This window comes from Globicephala melas, chromosome 4, assembly GCF_963455315.2.
Source record: "Globicephala melas chromosome 4, mGloMel1.2, whole genome shotgun sequence".
In the NCBI taxonomy this organism is placed as follows: Eukaryota; Metazoa; Chordata; class Mammalia; order Artiodactyla; family Delphinidae; genus Globicephala; species Globicephala melas.
Window position 1 is genome coordinate 87,372,079 of NC_083317.1, and position 27,679 is coordinate 87,399,757.

Sequence of the window (27,679 nt, forward strand, 5' to 3'; positions counted from 1 at the left end):
ATGCACCGGCTGCTGAAGCAGAACCCAGGTGATAAGGCAGCGGCAGGCATCGGGCGACCACGGGGAGAAGGTCTGGCTGCAGAAAACCACTTAGGGCCTTGAGCCTTTTGGACGGACCGCCCTGCCTTGCCGGGAATCTGCAGAACCCCCAGACAGGCCAGCCCTAACCCCCCACCTCCCCAGGAGAGCAGGCGCCGCACACCACCAGCTGGCAGCTCTGGAGGCGCAGGTGCTTCCGATGGCTGCCTGCGCTGGGGACTGGTGGCTCCCTGGGACCCCACTTCTGTTGATGTTTAAACTTCACCTTTCTGGTGCCCTCAGAGGCTAGGGCTCAGGTGGAAGGAGTCCATTTTGCCCAGCCCCCTGGTCTCATGCAGCTGTTCAGCATCCCCATGCAAATTAAACTCCAGGGTGGCTGGAGACGCCAGGGGAGGTAAGTTACCACCAGAATCTCTCAGCTTTCATGGGCATCTCGCTGAACAAGTGGCTAGAAGAAGAGCGGCCATAAGGAGTTTGGAGGTTGAGTTTGGTCTTCATCCTCTGAGGGTGTCCACTTGTCATGCCTCCCAGGGGACCTTGGAGGCTTCCCCAGCAGCACTGCTATCCAGGGGTTGCATCCTTTCTTGTTGGCTTCCTCATCTAGGCTGCAAGTTTTTGGAGGCTAGGTATCTTTTTAAACTCCTCTCTGGCTCCCCAGCAGTAGAACATGGCCCAGCACATAGTTGGTGCTCAACAAATGTCTGTTGGTTAAATGAAATTACTGCCAGCATTTGTCACATTGGTGAAATCTGCTTGGGTCTTGGAGTCACAGCCTAGGTTCAAATCCAGCTCCATCACTTAAATAGCTGTATGACTGTGGGCAAGTCACTTAGCCTCTCTCTGCCCCATCCTCTTGTCTGCTGATGGAGATAGTAATGGTCTCTGCATGCCTTAGCATACTCTCTATGTACTACTTTCTATACTGTTCCATTTCACATTTTAGCTGTGGTTATTAACCACCAGCCTCTACTATTTAAGGGGGAAGTGAGACAGGTTATCTTGAGGAGCAGGGGAATGCAAAGCAGAGGGGCTGTACTTCTGCCTGCCCCCAGGCGTGGGGCAGTGGGGCATTGAGAAGTGGGCACCAACATGGAGAGAAGAGCAATGCCTGAGGGTGTTTGAGGAATGAGATATTAAAACTTGCCAGCTTACTCCTGGGAGGGTACATTTCACAGCTAAGTTCACTCTATCTGGAAACCTGGATGGTTTGTTAGTGGCTCAAGTGAAGCTGGGAGCTGAGAAAGTGGAAACAGTAAAGATCGTAATGGTCATCACATTGCCCACTCCCATTGTTCTTTAACTACACTCATGAGTCTTTATGTATTTGGGAGAAAGAATGCAGGAGAGTGAGAGGTAGGGGTTTGGACGGAGGTTGGGGCTGGAGGAAGAAGGAACAAACCGCAGAAAGAGATAGAGGCAAAAACATTTCTCTCCTACAAGTGAACTAATGCTTTTGTGAGAAGACAATCAAAGTGAGTCATTGTATGGCAGAAGATCAAATGAGAAACATGCAAGGGAACAATTTTTAATGCCCCATTCATAACATAATTAACTAGCTAGCAGAGCAGTTGTGTTCTCCCCAAAGCAATACAGCATCCCATTTTCACTTCTGAAATGCACAGTTGGATCACCCATCTTGCCTCTTGCTGAACTACATGAACCATGTTGACTTTTCTCAACCTCCTTTGCTGTTTCAAAAGAATTTGTTAAATAATTTTGTAATTAAAAAATAGAAGGGTTAAAATAATTACCCAAATCTCTGCAACACAAATTACAGGGAAATATTTATTTAACATACCCAGCGCTTAGAAATTACATACACATGTGAAATGAATGTCAGCTGAATTATCAAGCTTTCAACAACCGCAAAATCCTTCTAAGGAACACTCTGCCCAAGTTACAGTGTTGGAGGAAGAGGCTGCGGGCTTCCACAGGGATCACAGATGAACGTGTTCAAGCTCTTTGAAATTGAGTTTGCCTCACGCTAAGCCAGAAGGCACCTGTAGCAACTGCGGTAGTCAGGGCTGGTGGGAAAGTCAGTTCTGTCTGCAGGGGAGCAACAGGAAGGGGTGGGTAATGCCTTGACTATAATAAAATGCCTCCAGGTAACACATTGGTTAGAAGTGAAGATTATTGCTGGCAAAGAGGAAGGAAAATGCTATTCACTCATCTCACTGGCTGGAGAATAAAATTAGATCACTCTTAAGCACTTTCAGGTCCTTTGATGAAAGGTGCTTGTAAATACCACAAACTTAATTACAGGACTGTTTATGAACTCAGAAAACTGGAAACAACCTAATATTCAACTGTAAGGAAATGGTTAAGGAAATTATGGTATATCCAATTCATAGAATATTATGTAGCCAACAGAAGGGTTACAAAGAATTGCTACCAACATGGGAAAGTGGTTATTATGTTAACTGAAAAATACAAGCTTAAAAAAATATATATATCCAGTGTGTTCTCATTCTATTTAAAACAATATAGACGAGGGGAATAACCCAGTAAGTGAATAATAATTCTCTCTGAGAGGTAGAACTGTAGGTGATTTTTATTCTCTTCTCTAGACTTACCCATATTTTCAAAGTTTCATAAAGTGAGCATACAAAATAAGTTCATTACTGTTACAAATCCTTTGACATTTATTGATGCTTTCTTTATGGCTTAGTTTGTGGTTAGGTCTCAAATATTTCATGTATGTTTGAGAAGAATATATATTCTGTAGGGGACAATATTCTACCTTTATCATTTAGAAAAACCTTGTTAATTGCTTTGCTCAATTCTATTTCCTTACTGATTTGTCTGGTTGAGCTATCAATTACTGGGGGAGTATGTAAAAATATGTCAGTCTGATAGTGGATTTTGTCTATTTCTTCCTATCGTTCTGTCAGTGAGGCAATGCTATCAGGTACATATAAATTAGTATCATTATATCTTCCAGGTGAATTGAACCTTAAATCAATGTCATTACCTTCTTTACTTCTAATAATGCTTTTTAGCCTTAGCGTTCATATCAACTTTTCATAGACTTTGCCTAACAAATTTCAACCTTTCTGTATATCTGTGTGTTTTTTTAATTTTTTTAACATCTTTATTGGAGTATAATTGCTTTACAGTGTTGTGTTAGTTGTTGCTGTATAACAAACAGAATCAGCTATACATATACATATATCCCCATATCTCCTCCCTCTTGAATCTCCCTCTCACCCTCCGTATCCCACCCCTCTAGGTGGTCACAAAGCACCGAGCTGATCTCCCTGTGCTATGCGGCTGCTTCCCACTAGCTATCTATTTTACATTTGGTAGTGTATATATGTCAGTGCTACTCTCTCACTTCATCTCAGCTTACCCTTCCCCCTCCCCGTGTCCTCAAGTCCATTCTCTATGTCTGCGTCTTTATTCCTGTCCTGCCCCTAGGTTCTTCAGAACCATTTTTTTCCCAGATTCCATATATATATATGTTAGCATATGGTATTTGTTTTTCTCTTTCTGACTTCACTCTGTATGACAAACTCTAGGTCCATCCACCTCACTATAAATAACTCAGTTTCGCTTCTTTTTATGGCTGAGTAATATTCCACTGTATATATGTGCCGTATCTTCTTTATCCATTCATCTGTCGATGGACACTTAGGTTGCTTCCATGTCTTGGCTATTGGAAATAGTGCTGCAATGAACATTGTGGTACATGACTCTTTTTGAATTATGGTTTTCTCAGGGTATATGCCCAGTAGTGGGATTGCTGGGTCATATGGTAGTTCTATTCTTATTTTTTTAAGGAACCTCCATACTGTTCTCCATAGTGGCTGCACCAATTCACATTCCCACCAACAGTGTAGGAGGCTTCCCTTTTCTCCACACCCTCTCCAGGATTTATTTTTTGTAGACTTTTTGATGATGGCCATTCTGACCAGTGTGAGGTGATACCTCATTGTAGTTTTGATTTGCATTTCTCTAATAATTAGTGATGTTGAACATCCTTTCATGTGTTTGTTGGCAATCTGTATATCTTCTTTGGAGAAATGTCTGTTTAGGCCTTCTGCCCATTTTTGGATTGGGTTGTTGTTTTTTTTTTGTTATTGAGCTGTATGAGCTGCTTGTATATTTTGGAGATCAATCCTTTGTCATTTGCTTCAATTGCAGATATTTTCTCCCATTCTGAGGGTTGTTTTTTCATCTTGTGTATGATTTCCTTAGCTGTGCAAAAGCTTTTAAGTTTCATTAGGTCCCATTTGTTTATTTTGGTTTTTATTTCCCTTTCTCTAGGAGGTGGGTCAAAAAGGATCTTGTTGTGATTTATGTCATAGAGTGTTCTGCCTATGTTTTCCGCCAAGAGTTTGATAGTGTCTGGCCTTACATTTAGGTCTTTAATCCATTTTGAGTTTATTTTTGTGTATGGTGTTAAGGAGTTTTCTGATTTCATTCTTTTACATGTAGCTGTCCAGTTATCCCAGCACCACTTATTGAAGAGGCTGTCTTTTCTCCATTGTATATTTTTGCCTCCTTTATCAAAGATAAGGTGACCATATGTGCGTGGGTTTATCTCTGAGATTTCTATCCTGTTCCATTGATCTATATTTCTGTTTTTATGCCAGTACCATACTGTCTTGATTACTGTAGCTTTGTATTATAGTCTGAAGTCCGGGAGCCTGACTCTTCCAGCTCCGTTTCTCTTTCTCAAGATTTCTTTGGCTATTTGGGGGTCTTTTGTGTCTCACATACAAATTGTGAAATTTTCTGTTCTAGTTCTCTGAAAAATGCCATTGGTAGTTGATAGGGATTGCATTGAATCTGTAGATTGCTTTGGGTAGTATAGTCATTATCACAAAGTTGATTCTTCCAATCCAAGAGTATGGTATATCTCTTCATCTGTTCGTGTCATCTTTCATTTCTTTCAACAGTGTCTTACAATTTTCTGCATATAGATCTTTTGTCTCCTTAGGTAGGTTTATTCCTAGGTATTTTATTCTTTTTGTTGCAGTGGTAAATGAGAGTGTTTCCTTAATTTCTCTTTCAGATTTTTCATCATTAGTGTATAGGAATGCAAGAGATTTCTGTGCATTAATTTTTTATCCTGCTACTTTACTAAATTCATTGACTAGTCCTAGTAGTTTTCTGGTGGCATCTTTAGGATTCTCTATGTATAGTATCATGTCATCTGCAAACAGTGACAGTTTTACTTCTTCTTTTCCAATTTGGATTCCTTTTATTTCTTTTTCTTCTCTGACTGCTGTGGCTAGAACTTCCAAAACTGTACTGAATAAGAGTGGTGAGAGTGAGCAACCTTGTCTTGTTCCTGATCTTAGTAGAAATGGTTTCAGTTTTTCACCATTGAGAACGATGTTGGCTGTGGGTTTGTCATATATGGCCTTTATTATGTTGAGGCAAGTTCCCTCTATGCCTACTTTCTGGAGGGTTTTTATCACAAATGGTTGTTAAATTTTATTGGAAGCTTTTTCTGCATCTATTGAGATGATCATATGGCTTTTCTCCTTCAGATTGTTAATATGGTTTATCACATTAATTGATTTGCATATATTGAAGAATCCTTGCATTCCTGGGATAAACCCCACTTGATCATGGTGTATGATCCTTTTAATGTGTTGTTGGATTCTGTTTGCTAGTGATTTGTTGAGGATTTTTGCATCTGTGTTCATCAGTGATATGGGCCTGTAGTTTTCTTTCTTTGTGACATCTTTGTCTGGTTTTGGTATCAGGGTGTTGGTGGCCTCATAGAATGAGTTTGGGAGTGTTCCTCCCTCTGCTATATTTTGGAAGAGTTTGAGAAGGATAGGTGTTAGCTCTTCTCTAAATGATTGATAGTATTCGCCTGTGAAGCCATCTGGTCCTGGGCTTTTGTTTGTTGGAAGATTTTTAATCACAGTTTCAATTTCAGTGCTTGTGATTGGTCTGTTTTTATTTTCTATTTCTTCCTGGTTCAGTCTCAGAAGATTGTGCTTTTCTAAGAATCTGTCCATTTCTTCCAAGTTGTCCATTTTATTGGCATATAATTGCTTGTAGTAATCTCTTATGATTCTTTGTATTTCTGCAGTGTCAGTTGTTACTTCTCCTTTTTCATTTCTAATTCTGTTGATTTGATTCTTCCTCCCTTTTTTCTTAATGAGTCTGGCTAATGGTTTATCAATTTTGTTTATCTTCTCAAAGACCCAGCTTTTAGTTTTATTGATCTTTGCTATTGTTTCCTTTATTTCTTTTTCATTTATTTCTGATCTGATCTTTATGATTTCTTTCCTTCTGCTAACTTTGGGGTTTTTTTTTTGTTCTTCTGCAGTAGTTATTTCCACTATTTTATTCTCCAGGTCACTTCTCCATTCTTCTGCGTCAGTTATTCTGCTATTGATTCCTTCTAGAGAATTTTTAATGTCATTTATTGTGTTGTTCATCATTGTTTGTTTGCTCCTTAGTTCTTCTAGGCCCTTGTTAAATATTTCTTGTATTTTCTCCATTGTATTTCCAAGTTTTTGGATCATCTTTACTATCATTACTCTGAATTCTTCTGCCTATTTCCTCTTCATTTGTTTGGTCTGGTGGGATTTTACCTTGCTCCTTCATCTGCTATATTTTTCTGTCTTCTCATTTTTTTTAACTTACTGTGTTTGGGGTGTCCTTTTCGCAGGCTGCAGGTTAGTAGTTCCCTTTGTTTTTGGTGTCTGCCCTCAGTGGCTACGGTTGGTTTAGTGGGTTGTGTAGGCTTTCTGGTGGAGGGGACTGGTGCATGTGTTCTGGTGGATAAGGCTGGATATTGTCTCTCTGGTGAACAGGACCATCTCTGGTGGTGTGTTTATTATGATTTTAGGCAGGCTCTCTGCTAATGGGTGGAGTTGTGCTCCTGTCTTGCTAGTTGTTTGGCATGCGGTGTCCAGCACTGGAGCTTGCTGGTCATTGAGTGGAGCTGGGTCTTAGCATTGAGACAGAGATCTCTGGGAGAGCTTTCACTGTTTGATATTACGTGGGGCCAGGAGGTCTCTGGTGGTCCAGTGTCCTGAACTCGGCTCTCGCACCTCAGAGCCTCAGGCCTGACACCTGACAAGAGCACCAAAACCCTGTCAGCCACACCTCCAGGTACGTGGGGAGTTTCTTGCCTTTTGGGAAGTCTGAAGTCTTCTGCCAGCATTCAGTAGGTATTCTGTAGGCGTTGTTCCACCTGTAGATGTATTTTTGATGTATTTATGGAGAGGAAGGTGATCTCCATGTCTTACTCCTCCACCATCTTGAAGATCCTCCCCATCTGTGTGTTTTAGATGTAAAAACGTATATTTAAATCCAGTCAGACAGTCTTTATCTTTTAACTGGATCATTTGATCCATTTAGATTTATTGTAATTACAGGTGTACTTAGATTTATTTTATCATGTTTTTGTGCTTTCTATCTGTCCTGTCTTTTCCATGAGTTTTTCTTTTTCCCCTTCTCCCTTGCTTTCTTTTGGATTGATTTTTTCCCCCTTTCATTCTTTCTCTCTTTACTGGTTTGGAAGTTATATCACCTATTTGTACTCTTTTAGTGGATACTCCAACAATTTTAGCATGCAGACCTGAACTTATCAAAGTGAAATCAATATCTTTATCATCTCCTCAAAAAATATTAGTAATTTAGAACACAGTAACACTGTCACCTCCTATAAGGTACGTGCTCTTATAATGTATTTGTCTTTTCTTTTAACCCCACAAGATGACATCATCAACATCACCATTTTAATTTAAAAAATTTAAATATTTAACTATTGAAGTTTTATTATTATTGTTATTTTGTAAGGTTTGTATCTTTACTTACCACCTATTTACTCCTGTAATTGCTCTTCATTTTTGACTAAATCTCAGCTCTTCTACCTGGATTGCTTTCCCTCTGCCTGCAGTAAATATTTGACCTTTTTCTTTAGTGAAGGTCTGTTGATGGCAAACTCAGCCTTGTGTGTGTCTGAAATGCCTTTATTTCATACTTATTCTTGAGAGACTTTTGCTGAGTATAGAGTTCTGTTTTCTCTCAGCATACTGACAATATTCCTGTCTTCTGGCTTCTTTTCTTGTTATAGAGAAGTAAGGTTTCAGCCTAATTGTCATTCCTTTGAAGTTAATCAGTCTTTTTCTCTGGCTGCTTTTAAGAATTTCTCTTGTCTTAGTGTCTGTGCAATATCTCTGTGATGTATATAGGTGTGGGTTTCATTTTATTTTATCCCACTTGGCTTCTGGAATCTGTGGACTGGGTCTTCAGCAATTCTGTAATTTTATTGTTTTTTTTAAAAATATTGCTTGGCTTTCTTCTCTTCTTTTTCTGGAATTCTGAACAGACTTTATGTTAGAACATTTCTATCTATCTTCCACGCTTCTTAACCTTTCTTCAATATTTTCCATTAAAGAAATCTCTGTATTATACTTTAGCTAAAGTATATTTAGCAATATACTTTATTTATTTTGCAGGTCCATCTATTTACTAATTATCTTTTCAGATGTATCTAATCCAACTGTTAAATCCATCCATTGATTTTTTTATTGAAGTATAATTGATTTACAATGTTTTAGGTATACAGCAAAGTGATTCACATATATATATATGATATATATTATATATATATATTCTTTTTCAAATTCTTTTCCATTATAAGTTATTACAAGATATTGAATATAGTTCCCTGTGCTCTACAGTAGGTCCTTGTTGTCCACTGAGCTTTTTATGTCAATTGTTTCATTTTTCATATCTAGAAATTCTATTTGGTTCTTTTTAATATTGGCTTGGTCATGTTTTAGAGTCTTTTGCTCTTTCTGATATCCAATCCCTCCTTTATTTCTTCAAGCATATTGTAGATATATTTTTATATGTTGTCCAATATCTGAAGTATTTTTTTGGATCTGATTCTGTTGCTTTTTCTCACTCCAAGGTCCTTATTGTGTGCTTTATGACTTTAGAATGAGAGTACATACTCCTTGAAACTTTATAGGATTCCTTCGAGACCTAGGTTGAAGGTGATCTCCTCCAGAGAATTTATATCTTTGCTTCTGCCAGCTGCCAGAAGGCACTAACTACTTGAGATAAGATTAAGTGAAATTCTTAGCTTGAGGGTTTTAGATTTCCCAGGTGGTGTGAATTCTGGCTATAAACTCTCTTAAGGAACGCCTTAAGGTTATGAAATCTCAGGGGAGATTATAGTTTTCCTCCTGTACTCAGTGTCAGGTTAGAGTAAGGTATTTTCCTTGCAGTCTCCTAGGGAGTTGTGTGTGGGAGGTGGCTACTTCCAATTCAGCCTTACACTGAGTACAAGGTCTTATGGGTCCCAGCTCTCGTGGAGAGCATTACCTCCCACACCTTGGATAGGCCCTGGGCATTGTCTCCTGTCCCTGTGTCTCCCCCCACCCCCAAACTGTGAGACTGAAGCTCAAGGTCACCAAGTTCTGCAAATGTCCTCAAGGTTAAAATTTACTCCAGTCTGCTTTCCCTTCTGGGTTCCTACTTTCACATAGTTTTTGTCCTTTGAGTATTTCAAACTCTTTTTTTAAGTTTTGACCAGAATTTTTATGTTTACAGTTAAAGTGGGTATCTAGTCCATTTTGCTGGAGAAATAGAAGACTATTATTATTACAATAATAAAAATATAGCTGTGTGGGCTTCCCTGGTGGTGCAGTGGTTAAGAATCCGCCTGCCAGTGCAGGGGACATGCGTTCGATCCCTGGTCTGGGAAGATCCCACATGCTGCGGAGCAGCTAAGCCCGTGCGCCACAACTACTGAGCCTGCGCTCTAGAGCCCACCAGCCACAACTACTGAGCCTGCGCACTATAACTACTGAAGTCTGTGCGCCTAGAGCCTGTGCTCTGCAGCAATGAGAAGCCTGCACACCGCAACGAAGAGTAGCCCCCCTCCCTGCAATTAGAGAAAGCCCACACGCAGCAACGAAGACCCAACACAGCCAAAAATAAAATAAAAATAAATTTTAAAAATATATAGCTGTGTATTCATTTTTAGCAATTATTTTGTATTATCTCTCCCTCCAAACATGAAATAACTTCTTCACAAGAGGTCTCTGAGGTTGTCAACTTTTCATGAAGCCTTGAAACAAAGTGGACAGAAATATTAGAAAGATAAAACATAGTCTATTTTACTACCAGGTCTGTCTTATTCCTAAATGAGATCAGAATTAAGTTATGTCAGTTATAACTGGGTATGTTAAATCATACAGTTATAACTGGGTATGTTAAATCAATATGTCAGAAATGGCAAAGAGGCCTCATAATAACCCTCTTTGTGGATTTGATGGATATCTGATGATAAACCGCCGGATACTTTACAGTGCAAAGCAACTAAAAGCCCAGTTTCAGAACACGAGGGAAATGCTGGATGTTGGGTATTGGGAACCTACAAAATATCCAAACCTTCCTTTAGGGCTAAAACTCTTAATCAAGCTATCATATTTGTTGAGAAACTATAAAATATACTGGCTTAACTTTCGTTACATTTTTTTTTTGCCTTCCCATTCTCTGAGGGTGGGATGATAGAAGGTAAAATATCAAAGGAGACTAAAAATCCCCAAACCAGGTCCTTGATTCCCAGAGTAGTATAACGACACTGTTACCATCTCCTGAGAGCAGTGCTTCCCAGACCAGGCTCCTGGAATACCCTGCATCGCCCGACATTCCCTTCGCTCTCTTTGGACTCGAAGATACTGCTAGGGAGAAAGGGAATTAGGGAGAGAAAGGGGGAAGGATGGAAGATAAACTATAAAATATGCTTTTGGAGGAAAACGATTCCCTTGACAGGGTTTTTGCTCACCTTCAGAATTTGGTAAGCTTTTTACACAGCTTGATGGACCCTGAATTTTTACCCTGCATTTGTTTGGCTTAAGATTTCGTTAAGCTTCTTAAAATAGAAGTACCTCCAGGACACAAATGCCTGCTGAACAGGGAATAGCAAATCAGTGACAGTGACCACAGGAAGTTGTGGGACTGTTGCAGATTGGAGAAGACACCCCTGTCCACAGGGGCAGCCTCTACTCGACTTGGCCAGCTGTTCATAGGCAGGAACGTGGACCTTGTGATGTTTTTTCAAAAGTAGAAATCAGGGCTTCCCTGGTGGCGCAGTGGTTAAGAATCCACCTGTCAATGCAGGGGACACGGGTTCAAGCCCTGGTCCGGGAAGATCCCACATGCTGCAGAGCAACTAAGCCTGTGCCCCACAACTATGGAGCCTGCGCTCTAGAGCCCGTGAGCCACAACTACTGAGCCCACGCGCTTAGAACCCGTGCTCTGCATCAAGAGAAGCCACCGCAATGAGAAGCTCGCTCACCGCAACGAAGAGTAGCCCCCGCTCGCCGCAACTAGACTGCGTGCAGCAATGAAGACCCAATGCAGCGAAAAATAAATAAATAAATTTATTTTTAAAAAAGTAGAAATCAGCATCTTTGTGAGAAATTTCATGATTTTTAAAGTGTTAGCAACGAATCCCACATTAAAAAAAAAAAACCACACACACAGAAAAGGCCAAACAGAACACATCTGTGGGCTGGATACTGTCCATGGGTCACCAGTTGGCAACCTTTGTTTTGGACTTTGATCCCTGGATGCCCCCTTGTGAAAGAATTTATCACCTCCTTTGCTAGAGCAGAACAGAGAGAGGGAGAGAAGAGGCGTAGGGCCACTTTTGTGGAGCTGTATGAGGACAGAGGAGAGGTGGGCGAGGGAGACGCCTGCAGGGAGGCCCTCACTGTTCTGAACGGACTGGGCCCTGGGCCAGAAAGCCATGTGGTGGATGTGCTGCCTTCTCAACAGCTGGATATGAAAGAACAAGTCAGATTCTACTTCAGGATGCTATTAATTCCAAATGTGAGCTTGCGGAGTCATTCTTTCCATATGGAATTCATAAAAGAATGTAAAAAACATTTTCAGGGGAAATATGCAATTTCCCTGGAAGATAAGTAAGTTTATAACACTATTTACATAAAATGAATGAAAGCTACTTATAGGTAATTCTTTCCTAGTCATTGATTAAACAGATCTCTAAAGACTTAACCCAGGCAACATTCCTTAGTTTTGTTACATGAAAAAAAAATTTTATAACACATCATCTTAGCTTGTTTAGATGGACTTTTAACCATGCTCTGAATATAAGATCTCATTGTGTTGCATCAAGCCTGCTTACAACCCTCAGGTGGGCGGCAAATGGTATAATCCCTCCATCCCCCATGGGTTGGTAAATGTTCCCACTTTTTTTTTTAACATTTGTCAAAAAACGCTTTATGACTGAAATATGACAAATGGCACATATTTAAAGTGTGCCATTTGGTAAGTTTTGACATGTGTGTGTACCAGTGAAACCATCACACAATCAAGATAAAAAACATATCCATCACCTACTACCATGGAAGTTTCCTTGTGTCCTTTTGCATCTTCCTCCAACCCCCAGGTAACCGCTAATCTGCTTTCTGTCACTAAAGATAAGTTTGCATTTTCTAGAATTTTGTAGGAATGGAATCATACAGCGTGTCCTGTTTTGTTTGGCTTTTTTCACTCAGCGTAATTATTTTGAGGTTCATCATGAGTACTGTGTTTATCAGTTCTCTTGCTGAGTATTATTCCATTGTGTGAATGTAAGAGTTTATACTTGTTGATAAAAATCTGGGTTGTTTTCAGTTTTGGGCTCCTTACAAATGGGGTGCCATGAACGTCGGTGTACAAGTCTTTGTATGATCATACGCTTTCAGTTTGCTTGGTAAATAAATACGTAGGAATGGAACACCTGGGTCATATGGTCCCATATATGTTTAACTTTTTTAGGAAATACCAACTGTTTTCCAAGGTGGTTATACTGTTTCATATGCCCATCAGTAGTGTAGGAGAGTTCCAGTTCCTTCACATCATCTCTAACACTTGGTATTGTCTGTCTTTTTGGTTAAACCCATTCTAGTGGGGGTGAGATGGTATCTCCGTGTGGTTTTAATGTACAAGTTACTAATGAGCATCTTTTTATGTGCTTATTTGCTCTTTATATAACTTCTTTGAAGTGGCTGTTGAAATCGTTAACTGGATTGTGTGGCATTACTGAGTTTGAGAGTTCTTTATGTGTTCTGGATTCAAGTCCTTTATCAGATAAATGATTTCCCAGTATTTTCTTCCAGTGTGGGCTTGATTTTCATTCTTTTAACAGTGTCTTTTGAAGAGCAGAAATTTAAAATTTTGATGAAGTCCAATTTACCAGTTTGTTTTCTTTCAGATTGTGCTTGTGTGTTGTATCTAAGAAATATTTGCCTACACCAAGATCATAAAGGATTTGTTTTACGTTTTCTTCTAGAAATGTTAGAATTTAAACTTAGGCTTTTAAAAACAAATAGTTTATTTGTTTAATTTTTAAATTGAAGTATAATTGACCTACAACACTATGCTAGTTCCAGGTAGGTGTACAACATAGTGATTCAATATTTCTATATTCCACAGAATAATCACCACTGTTCCCAGTTCTTTATGAGCTTACTGAAATATCTCCTTCCCTCTTCCCACAAAGGACAGCCTTTTCTACCTTGGGGAGGAAGAGAAACATAGACTACAATGACAGAGAACCGCCAGATGTGCACAGGAAGCTGCCATCCAGTGCTGCAGAGGACTGAGCCATGCTGCTAGGGTTTGCAATGATAGGCTTCTCTGTCCTAATGTTCTTCTTGCTTGGAATAACCATCCTAAAGCCCTTCATGCTCAGGTAAGAAACAGAGAGAGGAGACCTAGAATTTCCAGTTCAAATCAGGTGCAAGCACAGTGGTAGAGGAGGGGAGGGGAGGCTGGCTTTGGTTTCTCCAGAATCCCTGTTCCTCTCTCAGTGCTGGGAGGCAACTGGGTGTGGAGGAAGAGGTGGTAAGAAAGTGGAAGATACTCCTTTGCCGCTCCCCTCCTCCAATCTCAAAATTCTTTCAACAATGGTCCACATATTAGATATTTCTGTAGGTAGTAAAGTCTTTCTTTAACATGTAGATATCCCAGGGAAGGGGATGAGCATGAGCTTTTGCATGAGCATAACAAAAGTTTTTTGAGTCTGAGTTTTTTGAGTTTGCTAATAGCTACCTGGCACATAGTAGTTGCTCAATAAATATTAGTTTTCTTCCTTTTAAGTAGTTTCCTTAGTAAATACATGTAATAAGTTACCATTTATTAAATATATATGTCAAATATATATTATATTTTATCCTATTTAAACCTATAGCAAGTCCATGATGGAAGTATTATTTTATTACTTAACTTTCATTTTATGAATGAGAAAGCTGAGGCTCAGAAAGGCCAAGTAGAATACCCAAGGTCATATAGCCAGTAAAGAATCTGCCTATTCATTCTGATATAAGACTCTTTACCTCCTGATACTTAACTGAAGTTTGCTGCAGTGAGGAGGATGGGAGTGTTGATTAGGGTTGTAGAGGAGCTGTTTAATTTTGGAGACAGGCTCACACGACATGGGGTACTTTGGAGGAGGGTGGCACTGGGTAGGGGGTAAGCAAGGTATACCTCCCCTTTGGCTAGCCGAAGAGCAACAGAAGGCCCAGGGGGTAGGGGAAGAGGGAGGCCTAGGAGTTCAGTGAAGAAAAAGGTCATAGGAAAGGAACTGTATGGCCTGCTTTTGTTATTCTGATATCAGATTCATCTCCCACCACTCCTGAGTTACCATTGTTAGGGCAATAATATGGAGGTTATCCTCCACTATAGCACACAGTGCCACCATTGGAAGGATTCCAGGGGAATTGTCTCTCTGATATTAGCAGCAGGAGAATCTGTTCTGCTCCTGATCAACCAGTTTGCTTTTATTCAGTGGACACCAGGAATCTTTTATCTAGTTGTGTTTCCTTCATTGCTTTGGCTGCTAGGAAGCTCAGAGCCAAATTTGTGGCCCAGCTTTTATAACTATAGGGGATCTTATGGTCTGGAGGCTACATGTTTGTACCTTACTCTTGCCTTCATTCTAGCTTTCTACCTTCCTTTTCCTGTTACTCCGTTTTTCCATCTATATATCTATATCTGCATTACATACATCTACATAAGTTCAATAAATGTGTGAGTGTGTGCATGTGTGTGCAGGTCAGATTATTTTTTTTAAATGTGATATATTTGGGAGATGGTTTGAAGTTACCTTCTGTAAGCTAGTACCAAACTGTTACTCATATTTAAAACTTACTTTTCTAAGCATTTCTGGAAATAGTTTGCTGGAAGTAATTAAGGGAATGTTTAAGAGTGGTGAGTTCTCATCTCTCTTGCCTTGTGATCTTGTGCCACCAGAGAATAGTTTTGCTTCATAAAAGATGAAGGTTTTGCTTCATAACAGTTGAGAGGCTTGGGTAGCTCATACCTATCCCCACTCCCTTATACCCTAATTTCTCAATCAAACGATGGAATTTGTCTATTTGTAGACAAATAGACACACAATACTATTGAAAGAACATGCTGAATGTTTCAGCCTTAAATACATTCCTGGTTCTACCTGAAAGCCTCTGGCCTGGCCCTTGTACATAGGAAAGAATATCCCACTCTCTATATTTGAGCTTCCTGAAATCCTTAAGGAAGGTTCAAATCAAACTCTGTTTGGCACTTGGTTAGGATTTAGAGAGTTTTAAGTTCTAACAGAGAAAGGCAGACAACTCTAAATACTTAAAGATGCCTGGTCTAAATAAGTAGAGAAATTAATTTTGTGAAAATCAGGCCAGTGCTAAACCTGTGAAGGAACCTTATTTTCCATTTTTGCATTTTCACTTGCCCAGTATTTTATTCCTCTAAGGCCATATCTAGTGATTTTTTTTTTATGCCCTGGGCCTTGAGATCATATTAAAATGCAGTGTGTCTCAGTTTGTTATGTTAATAAAGAAAAATGATTACATACAGTCCAAGATCTTAATGAGAGTGCAGTCTGAACCTAGCTAAACAAGGCTTTTCAAACATTCTGGCTTTAGAATTTGCTAATCTAACTTCTTGTGTTTAAGTCGCAGGGAAGTAAACACAAAGACTCACCTAGATGTGAGTGTGAGGATACATGAGGAGGTGGACCTGTGCATTCAATCGGAGCCTTTCCTCTCACTCTCGTTTACTTTATCTTGGACCTGTTCTCTAATTATTTTATACACAAGTGTCCTTTCTCTTCAACACCACCGCAAAGTCTTCATGGGCAGGAATTTTGTCTGCCCCGTCTCATTGCACCTGTGACATTCTGTATATGTAGTGCATGTGTAAATTCTCAAGGAATGTTTAAAATTTAATTCAGTACAACACGTATTGAGCTTCTACTGTGTGAGAGGCATTGTGATTTATGCTTTGAGGAACGTAAAGACGAATAGGATATAGTTCTTGACCTTAAGGAAATTACTAATAGTAAAAACATGGCAAGTTTTCTAATGAGAGATTCCTCATATGACTTGCATTTGCCTCTTTGGAAGTAGAGTGGAATTGTACCTTGTTACCACAACTTTCGGAGTCTATGTTGTCTAAGAGCCCTGGGGTTGGACTTCTTCCAAAGGCACATTTTCACCAGGACAAGCCAGTGGGTGCATCTTGAGATGATGAGGCAGGAGAGAGAAGATTTCTGAGTGTGAATCTTTGTGGTTACGGTATTTAGGATAATATTGCACAAAGTGTGGTTCTCCAAATACCTGCAACTTAAATACTATTAAATATACAGATTCATGGGCCTCAACTTGGATCAACTGAACCCGAATCCCTGGGAGTGAAGTCATAGAACCCATGTTTTAACAAATTCTTCATTCTAAGAAACCCACTCAGGTGATTCTGAAGTTTGAAAACCATTGATCTATAGTGAGAGATATGCAAGGAGGGTCTTAATTGAGATGGAACTTGGCACTTTGCTGCTGTTTGTCCCATTGCAAGCTTCTCCATGCTCCCAAATCATTAGATGCCTTCTGTAATCATCCTACATTGCTCTGAAATAGATGCCTTGGGTTACCACATTAGAAATATAGGACTAAATTTTCTAGGGGTGAAAATCATTTATTTTTTTCCAAATTGAAGCACTCAAGGGAGAAGAATCTAACTGCACTATCATCCACACGCACATCTTGGACGACTGGATGGACTGTCTTTCACCTGTGGTGTGGACTGCCAATGTCAGGGCAAGTACCCGTGTCTGCAGGTGTTTGTGAAGCTCACCCATTCAGGTCAGAAAGTGCTCCTACATTATAATGAAGAGGCTGTCCAGATAAATTCCAAGGTAGTGCAAAGTTCATGTAATGAAACAGTTCTAATTACAGCAACTTTTCCATGGCAGACTGTCCCTAGCAAGGTGCAGTAGCCATCTCTAGATAAATCTGTTTTCTTCCAGTGAACATTGTGACAATGACCCAATCAGGATAAATGAAGCTAAAAGCATTCTTGGAGGAAAAATGGGGTATATAGAAAAGAGAGGTCATATTGGTGTCTGGAATTTAAAGACTGGGCCAATGAACAGAATTATTCATCATTCTTATTTTTGGCAGTCTTATTTTTGGAGGTCCCATTTCCCATCATATCGAAAACGTTAAAATGTACTTACAGTCCACCTTAAATCAAACAAGTAATTTTTCTTATCAAAGAAATTTAAAGATTATCCTTTAAAGGATACTGAACAGGTTCATATGATTTAAAGGGTACATTTTCACATAACTATAAAAGTTGAGCTGTATTAGATTAGTTGACGTTTTACACTTTGTTGTGTTTACTTAAGCACTAATTTCAATCTGACGAGTTTGGTTTTCTGTTTTGGATGCAGTAATCTTTAAGGTCTCAAACAGTTTTGTGGGCCCTTGGCACAGTGTCGTGAGTGCTTGGTGGATATGGCGATAAACCTCAATGTCTTTATTCCCACATCCTGTTTAGCGCTCAGAAATGGCCATTTCACTGTTTGCCCTCCTGGCAACCCTTCCCCATGAGCTATGTATAGGTTTCATCACCTTCTGAGATTAAAACTCCTCACAGCTTCAGTCTGAAGCGATTTCAGAATTAAAGCTTTTGTTTAAGTGCTTGTTTTCAGAGACAGTGCCCTCACCTTTCTTCCTCCTCCATATTCCTAGTGCTTCTATACACCTAAGTGCTACTGGGATAGAAATGATTTGCTCGACAGTGCTCTGAACATAAAGGCATTCTTTGATCACAAAATGGGACCCCCTTTTCATGCTTCCACACGCCAGACAGCCGATCCGAAGATGTCATTCTCATAAAAAATATGACCAAATTGTTATCTTCCACTGTTTATTTTGGCCTTCATGACTGATAGATGGCGCCCTGATAGTTGGCATGGTGAGATTAACACAATACCTGTCCCTCTTACGTGAAAAATATAGCACTGCACTCAGAGACGAGGTAAGTGCAAAGTTCCTTACATGGCACAGCATCAATTTAAACTGTGGAGTGTTGGGAGGAGCAAAGGAAGGAGCAGAGAAATCTTAAGATGGTGGCCAAAGTCCAGGCCTTCAGATACCTGCAATTTCTGCACTTGAGGACCTAATTATGCCTGCTTGCAAACTAACTGCGTAGAAGCAAGGTATGACATTTCATGTGGGAAAGAAAAATCTCATTAAAAAGTCTCATTAGGTATTTATTTATTCTATAAATACATATAAATTCACCATCTTTTTTTTACTCCAAATCTCTCCACATCAGCCGGGAAGCATTTTTTGTTTCCACAGGGCAAAATGAGCTCACAGTCATTGTGCTTCATCTAATATCAGCTCTAGCTAGAACCTGTCATTGTGGAAATAAATGAGGAGGGTTTCTAAGCTATTGAGCACTGAACAGCCAGTCTAGTTCTATGCAACATAGTTCACATTAAAACATTTCTCAAGTCTTAGTGAAGAGCAGTTCATTCACTATAGAAGATAATAATCTGATAATTTCAGAAAATGTGGACCTACTGTTTTACCTCACCATCCATGAGAAAGGAGGAAAGCCGCTGCCTAGGAAGTTCACTAAGCTTAGCCTTATTTGTACTTAACCTTGCCGTGTACCATGTGATTTTTCTTTGAGCGACAAGTTTTTCTAATTATGCTTTCCGTAAGCGCATTTTGTTCTTTGTGTACATTCTGGAGGGAGTGAGAGCTAGAAATATGTTATGAAGTAGGGAGAAGCTGTACTGGATGGAATTTAACATTCATCTCAGGTAATCCGCATCATAGAAAAGTCCCACATGGATAGTCAACAATTGTCCGTACTTTAATTAATGAATCAACCATGGTTATTAAATACTGTCACAAGACTCTCCGAACAAGTGCTTTCCAGGTTAAGGTGAATATGAGTTGAAAACAGAGTTCGTTTTGAAACCAGTGTTCCTCAAAGTATCTTTACAATTTTACTAAAAATGTTGTACATCATGGACAATAGAAAGAATGACTTTTGAAACAACTTTTATACGTAGATGTAATCAAAACAGAAACTTTGACTCTAAGCCAATTTAATTCTTTTTAGCAAATAAGTGCAAGTCACACATTATTAAATAAAATGAATAATAGAGCACTATTGACTTCACCAGCAGTGAACAATTTTGGTGTTTTCTCCTCTTTCTAGTGTGGAATAGTGGCGAGAACATGTATCTCAGAGTACAATTTTTTTGAATTTGTAGGCCATAATTACAACTTTTCAGATATGTATCCTTGGGCAATTCAGCTGAACTGTTTGAGCCACTCTTATCTATAAAATGGGGATGATCTCTTCTTTCATGAGGTTATTTTTAGAGAAGAAACAAGGAAGAGTATGTAAAACACCTAGCTTAGTTTCTGGTACGTAGCAGAGGTGCTCAAAAATGTTTGTTAGTAGATAACAAAACTTTTGCTAAGTTTCAGTTTTCAGTCAGCCTTATCCCTCTTCTGGGTATATACCCAAAGGAAATGAAATCAGGATCTCCAAGAAATATCTGTATTCCCATGTTCACTGCAGCTCTAGTCACAAGAGCCAAGATATGGAAACAACCTAAGTGTCCATCAACAGATGAATAAATTGTGATATATGTATATATGTGTGTGTGTATATATATGTGTGTGTGTGTGTGTGTGTGTGTGTGTATAAATACATGCAATGGAATATTTTTCAGCCTTAAAAAGAGATCCTGCCATTTGCAACAACATGGATGAACCTGGACGGCATTGTGCTAAGTAAAATAATTCAGACACAGAAAAGAAAAAACTGCATTTCACTTATATGTAGAATCTAAAAAAGTCAAATACATAGAAAGCAGAGAGCAGAATGCTGGTTACCAGGGGTGGGGAGGTGGGGGAAATTGGGGAGATGTTGGTTAAAGTGTACAAACTTTGTTATAAGATGAATAAATCTCGAGATCTAATGTACAGCATGATGACTATAGTTAATAATACTGTATTGAATACTGGAAATTTGCTAAGAGAATAGAGTTTAGGTGCTCTCATCACGCACACACACAAAAGGTAACTATGTGAGGAGATGATATGTTAATTGGCTTGACTGTAGCAATCATTTCACTATGTATATCAAATCATCATATTGTAAACCTTAAGTATACACAATTCTTATTAAAAATAAATTCAAGCGGTCTTGGTACCTTTTGTTGGACAGCTGGGTATAGGGGCTGGGGTAGGGAGCTGCAGGAAAGGATTCCTCCCCACCTTCTCTTGGCTAAATATCATATGCATTTAAGGTCCAGAACATGATGTTTAAAAGGTCGTAATAAGTTATTTTGTATGCCAAAGACTTCCCCATAATAAAATATATGTATGCATACACACTTTAAATCATTCTGCAAATTGAGATTCTCTAGATTTCTTAAATTAAGGGCACATATCTATTCCATTTCTTAGTAAGTTTGACACCCATCTAACAATATGCAGTTCTTTGGATTTTTCTTCTAACAAATTCAAAACAGTCTGAAACCTGAAGTGCATGAAAGTGTGAAACCTAAAGTGTTTCAAATACTACAGTTTTCCATTTATTTAGTGGCTACTTGGTCCATGTCAGGAAAGAGAGACATTATGCTTGAAGAACAAAGTCAGTTTACAACAATGTTAACTCAAAGTCACTCTAACCATTTGGAAAATAAACAAAATTTTAGCAATTATTTGCTGTGAATTGCTTAGAAGTACTAAATATCAATGCCCATGTGAATTACTGGTCCAAGAAAAGCCCAGACTTACCTTTTGCAAGGTTTATGATAGCTGAATGCAAAACCAGTTTGCTTCTAGCTGAACTTCACTTTTAGGTTCTAGTCATCAACTGACTTGGGAAAAAGTCTGTCCACACATACAAACACATTCATACATGTATGTGTACACATATATTTCTGCTTAAAATACAAGCACATAATTCTTCATGCTTAAAGGAAGTTAATATTTAAACAGGTATTTCTCTAATATTCATCACTTTACTGGGACAGAAAAATTGGCTTTTAAGGCATAATAGTTTCAGGTTTTTAGTCAACTATACTTAGTCATTATTGACAAGAACTCAAATTCAGCTAAATTTTGATTATTAGCAACACTGGTGTGCTGTTAAGTATTAAAAAGAAATGGCAAAATATAATTATCACAGTTTTTTGTTTAACATATAGTACACTAAGGATTGTTTGGACACAAGTCAAAGTAATATTTTTTTTTAATAAACAGCGTGACGTTACAGACTGCAAAGTTAAAGTAAAGCAGACATTGACAGTTTCTGATGAGCATAAACAGTAAGTGCAGTCACAGGCCAAACTTCTTGCCAGGAACAGCAAGACTGGGGAGAGGTCTTAAATTTAGTGACACTGTATTATTCTATATTCTCAGTACAATAACACATGCACTTGCTGTGTCAAATACTTTTTGGGCCATCATTAAAAGAACATTTAAAAACATTTTCCTCCTAACTAATGCAGTATACCATAGGACTCCAACTCATTGAATGACAAAATATAGTGAAATAGATTTGCTACAATAAATCAGGCTAAAGAGGGTGATGGGAACTCCTTTTTGAAGCTTCCAAAGTCAACAGTTGATGTATCAGTACTCTAATTTTGGTAGTGCCACATTCCCAAGATGTTACGTTCTAAAAGCATACATTCCTTTAGATTTTATTCAATCCAATAAAGTCTGAGGACTGAGTCACATTGAAACCATTAACTGCATTAGAAACTTTGGTTCCATAGCCAAAAACATTTCTACAAATCAGATGAAGGCCAAGCTGTCCAGTACTCTTAGGAACATAAATCTGATAAGAGGATTTTTCTTATGAAATCAGTGGATAGTGACCACATTTGGAAATTTATACTAGAATTAAGAAGTTTAGCCTTATTAAAGATATTCTGAGAAAATAATAAAACAGTGAAGGTTTTCTGCCTCCTTGCTATCCTAGGATTAACAAAAGAAAGAATCACCTAAAAGTATACATGGCTCTTAGCATAACCACAAAATTATTGTAGTGAGAGATTAAATAATGTTTTAGATAGATTCATAAACTTAATTTAATGCTTACAAAATGCATTACCCTCCCCATACTTACCAACATGAGGACTGGAGTCTACTGTTGGTAGTGAAAATCAGCTACCAAACTACACTAATATGTACAGTGGACTGATTTTACTTTTTTCTTCCCTGCTAAAACTCTTAAATGTAGTTGTGTAAAAATTAAGTCGTTAAGATTTTCTTATGGCTCGTAACTATCACTTTATGCTACCTAGCATGGCTGAAATATGAACATATCTAAAACCAAGCAAAAGGAATGGCGCTGCATTGATAAAAAGTGCAAAACCTTACTCAAGTGGAGTACTTGAAGCAAATAAGCTTGTTTAAAAACTAACATCCCAACTTGGGAAACTCCTAATCAATTTTAAACTCTTCTGAATTTTAGAACCTTGATGTTTACAGCTTTTATAAAGGATGCCTCTTGACTAGGGCTAGCAAGCACTGTGTATACAAATAGAAATGTCTGCAAATATACACACACCAATTTCACTAATAATAAAGAAAACAAAACTAATTTCAAATGCCGAATTCAAGAAGCCAGTACCATGAACCTCCTGGCACTACTGCCTTTTCCTAATGGTTGGAGCAAAGATTAAATTTTAACACAAATTTTTTCTTAATGTCTCCAATGCCATTAAAAACAAGGCATGCCAACTCTGACTTTATAAATCTAAAATACAGTGCCCTGCAAATTTCTGTCGTATCAGAGCCGGAAGTACTGAATTATTGACTCATCTATTTTTTTTCCTTATTAACCTTCTGAGGTAGAGTTACCCATCCAATTTTATCAGGACCATAGTTATCGTAAGCTAAACACTATATTCTTTTCAGAAAGTGAAAATAACTTCGAAGAGAAAAGAAAAAAGGCTTCCCAGGCCATGGCACATAAGATACATTTACAATTTTTAATGTAATAATTAAAAAATAAAAATGGTTTGTCTTTATATTTTAAAAAACAGCCCAGCTGTATTATTCTCTGTCACCAAGAATTATTGATATTGTCTGAGGATTCTATCAGTGCTAAATTATATAGTTCAGCCTTCACAATCCCATCCTTGATGAAGAGTTAATTCCCTCATGTACGCACAATATACTCTCACAACTTGCAGCCATCTCTTAGTGCCCGATCTGAGCAGGATGGATATGAAGGATGTAATTCATTCAAGCAACTCCTCCCTCCACATTCCCCTCTTCTCAAAAACATCTGAAGTATGAAAGTTGTTTTTGAATGGTAGAAGCACCACAATCCATAACACCACATATGGTCTTTAAACTGAAGTATTTTAGTGATGTCTTGGACATCAAAATCAATTTTTAAGGTGGATTTTGAATGTGTGGGTCCAGCCCAGGTCTGCAGTTTGTGCAGATACAGAAACAAAAGGAACTTATAACATTCAGAAAAAGTTAACTTGCTGATTTTAAAATAATGCTGGAAATTAAATTTCTTCAAAAGTTGGCAAGCATGAGCTACTGGTCATGATATGAATTAAATGGATTTACAAATCATTAAGAAACCCAAGTTTATGTACTGTGAAATTTCCATGGTGCCTTTAAAATAGGCTGCTCATAATTTTTTTAATAAATGCCAAATCACTAGATTTTTGATGGAAAAAAAATACAGATGGACTGTGTTTTACCTATTTGAAAATCACCAATCCATTTAAAATAAAATCCAAGAGGGTATATACATTCTAATCAAGTAATTGATTATTTTCCTGATTAATAAGAACTACACTTTACACAAAATACTTTATCAGCAGCTGTTTTCTTCAAAAAACCAATAGTCATAGTTTCACAGTTGAAAAAGTTACACATTAAAATATTTTACAATTCATTGTATATTCACCAGGTTCCCATTTCCTAAAGGGCTTGTAATATAAAGCAGATTAGAAGGGAAAAACCTCAAAGTTGATTACTTTGACACTAAGTTTTACAGAGGACACTAAGAACCACAAAAAGCTTAGGTTCTATCGTAAAATAGTGACCAAATTCCATTCTTCTTTAAAAAACCCAATTAGAAACATCTTTTTAAAAAACCAAATTCCACAACATGAGTAACAGATTTTAAATTAACAGCATTCTAAAAATCTTCAAAATAAATGATTTTATATAGCTGAGAATGATAAAAAGTTAAAGCATGATTTTCAAATAGTTATTTCTTGCTAGAATGTGTTTAGTTTTATTTTCTTTAAACCTGATTTTCTTCTTTTCTCCAAAATAGTCACTGAAGGAAATATTGCTCAAGTGACCAAATGAAATTGTTGAGCCAATACTCAGTTATACCACATTCAATGACAAGGATGGTCAGTCATAGAAACTGACCAACTGGAATTGATCTCTGATACTCAAGTACCTGGAAGTAGCTATATTATCACTGACTTGAAACATATCCTAGTCACCCCATGTAGCATTTAATTCAATTTCTGGTTCCTTGCCTTCTGAGTACTACCTATCCATTTTCCCTTATTTTTAAGGTTGTTTACATAAACTCTGCTTGGATTTGTTTGAAATGTACTTTGCATTTAGCTAGTTCATTTAATGTATATTCTTTATAGAATTTGTCTACATTTCTTCAAACGGAATTAATTTGGTTGTAATAACTTAAAGATAAACGTAAATGATAAAAGTTATGTGGCTTGTGTTTTAATGGTGGAGAGGTCCTAGGGGAAGGGGAACTATCTGGACTGATGTGAAAAATGCAAAAATTGTATAAACTTTGTGCAAGGAAGCTCAAAGCTTTTTTGGCACTCAGTAAAACACAGTTCTCTGTTAAAAACTTCAGATTCCACCACCAAGCTTCAGATTTGTACCATTTCACTGAGTTTTCCTGTAATTAATCCCTGATATAGAAAATACTGGGATGTTAGTATGTATTAACTGAATAAATCTAAAAGACACTAATTGTTAATCATGAAATTTTAATGTTATGAAATCTGTATCTGCAAAAGAATCTATCTGGTCTCCTGCTTAAAACAAAGTTTAAATTCTTCTTAACTATTCTAAGACAGTTGAGGGAAGTAAGTTCCCTAAATAAGTCCCCAAATTTATTTTTCTTGCTGGCAATATTATGTACATGCTTTAGTGAGGTACCTAAATCTCCAGTAATTATGCCCTTTAAGGGTTCTAAAATAGTCAAATATTAAGAGTATTTGTATTAGAGTCCCGTTCACTATTCAAGACTTCTACTATAGGTAACTGATTTCATAAATGAATATCTTTTAAGTGATGCTGTATAAAATGTGCAGTCTTCATAAAGTTGTACTCCAATAATATGCCTAGTCTAGAAAACTGTCAGTAAATTATTGCACTTTTTCTGGTGTGGCACCTGGACATTTGCTAAAGCTATGTCCTAGGGCATTAATCATTCATTTGAAATACTGAGTAAAATATCAGATTGTAGAGTGATAACTAGCCTTAGCCCCTACATCTTGGGTTAATGTTTTTCAAAATGTTTAAGAATGTATCCTGTGCTCAAATGCAATTTAATAAAGTTGGAGAGTGAGTCCTGACAACTCGGAAATGGGACATGATCTTAAAATGGTTTAAGGCCCTAATTTTATTATGGAGATACTGAATAAATAGGCTAAAAAGGTAAAAAGTTCATGGTTTCTATTCCCCCTATTATAAAGTATTATTCATGAACATACCTTGGTAGAGGGGTTAAGCAATCAGGAAGATAGTCTAAATTGTGTTAATTTTGGTAACTAATTTCATATGGTTGAGGCATTCTCAACTATAAAAGAGGATGGAAGATGGGGGATTCAAGTGAAAACAGAAGAAAATAAAAGGAAAGAGGAGGAACTTTCATCTGTTTTCCTTAAGTAGTTATACACTAGTCATTGGTATAAATGGGATAGTGCCTGAGCCTCACCCACAGATCAAGAGAAACGCTGACCATGCTGCTATAAACAATAAAAAATTTGGGGTGCAAAACAATGCATGACTATGGGACAGATCATGTAAATAAAGAATATATATTAATGATAGTTTCTATAATATAAATAGCCTTTAATAAAAAAAATAATCTTTTTAATAACATTAATACTCACTTCTATTTTCTGGAAAACATGCATGAAAAATGTATTCAATTCATTGCAAAAGGAGAAAAAAAAATCTAAGGTGAATACTGTACAATTCTGGAGCAAGAATTATTCCTGCTCGTTCTTTCTCTATGATGATTATTTACTTTGTGGGAGCCCAGAATTTCCCTGGGAAATAAGAATCAGATTCTTGTAAATACTGTCCAGAAAAAAAACCCCAAAACACCACCTTATAACAGGTCTCATTTGTGACTGCTTCCCAAACTTTGCAGATAAGACCCCAAATCATCAAAAGGTTTGATTTATTAAAAAGGAAAAGTCTCTGATGAAATCTCAAGAGTCCCTTACACCCCAAGCATTTTTCTTCATCAAACAAGGAGTCAAAAACCCACTTCAAACTATAAATTGAACAGCAATGGAAAAATAAAAATTTTCACTATTTTCCAATCTTAGTGTAATTTAACATCAAACTCCAGTTTACTTGGACCTAATGCAATAATAGATTTTGTTGTGTCCACATTTCAAAACATAAAACATTTGCAAGACAAAAAAAGAACATCATTCTTTTTCCTTCTCCATCATTTCTATATATTTTGGGTTTTTTTTTGTTTTGTTTTGTTTTTTAAAAAAAGATACAAACAATCTTTAAAGTTTACCTTTTTTGGACTTAAGGCATAACATGAAATTGCGCATTATTCTAAAGCTTAATTTTGAAATCAACTATTTTAGTGCTATCGAACCCTGTTTGCGTTTACATTATTTAAATTATATAGTATTTTATTTCTGTTCCTGTTGTAAATTCTAATGCTGTTCATGGATTGTGCAATTCCTATGCAATCAGTCTTTGCCTGTTGACAGTTATTAACAGTGCAGTATAGAATCCAGATACTGAGCTTTCAGTTTCTTAATCATTTCAGTTCAAAGCATGCTGCTTAATTGTGTGGAAGATCCAATCCATTTTTGTTGTCCAGCCACCATGATGTGCATCATTCATTTGTTTCATGAAATATTCCAAAGCCTCCTGCTCAGTTTTATCTAAAGCTAGGGTCTTTCGAATGTATGCAATATCATCAAAAGACTGTAGTTCTGGCATTCCAGAGCCAAGCATCATTGAGAAAAGATTTATGAAGAGATTGGCATGCTGCCGAATAGCTAGATAAGCCTTGTAACACATCTCCTGAAACCTAC

General features: G+C 37.7%; 2 protein-coding genes across 2 annotated transcripts in view; one reads left to right on the forward strand and one right to left on the reverse strand.

Annotated features, from left to right (window-relative positions):
• On the forward strand, positions 1-21,873 carry KCNMB3 (potassium calcium-activated channel subfamily M regulatory beta subunit 3). The gene is given in 8 exon segments (XM_060297514.1): positions 1-70; positions 322-433; positions 11,643-11,829; positions 13,491-13,732; positions 16,268-16,326; positions 17,029-17,094; positions 17,097-17,227; positions 21,618-21,873. Coding segments are annotated over 8 exon segments (936 nt in total). The 3' UTR covers positions 21,687-21,873.
• PIK3CA (phosphatidylinositol-4,5-bisphosphate 3-kinase catalytic subunit alpha) overlaps positions 19,181-27,679 on the reverse strand; it is a 115,777-nt gene continuing 107,278 nt past the window's right edge. The window contains exon 21 of the mRNA XM_030863124.2: positions 19,181-27,675. Coding sequence (XP_030718984.1) covers positions 27,405-27,675 — 271 coding nt within the window. The 3' untranslated portion in view covers positions 19,181-27,404. The remainder of the gene's footprint in view (positions 27,676-27,679) is intronic.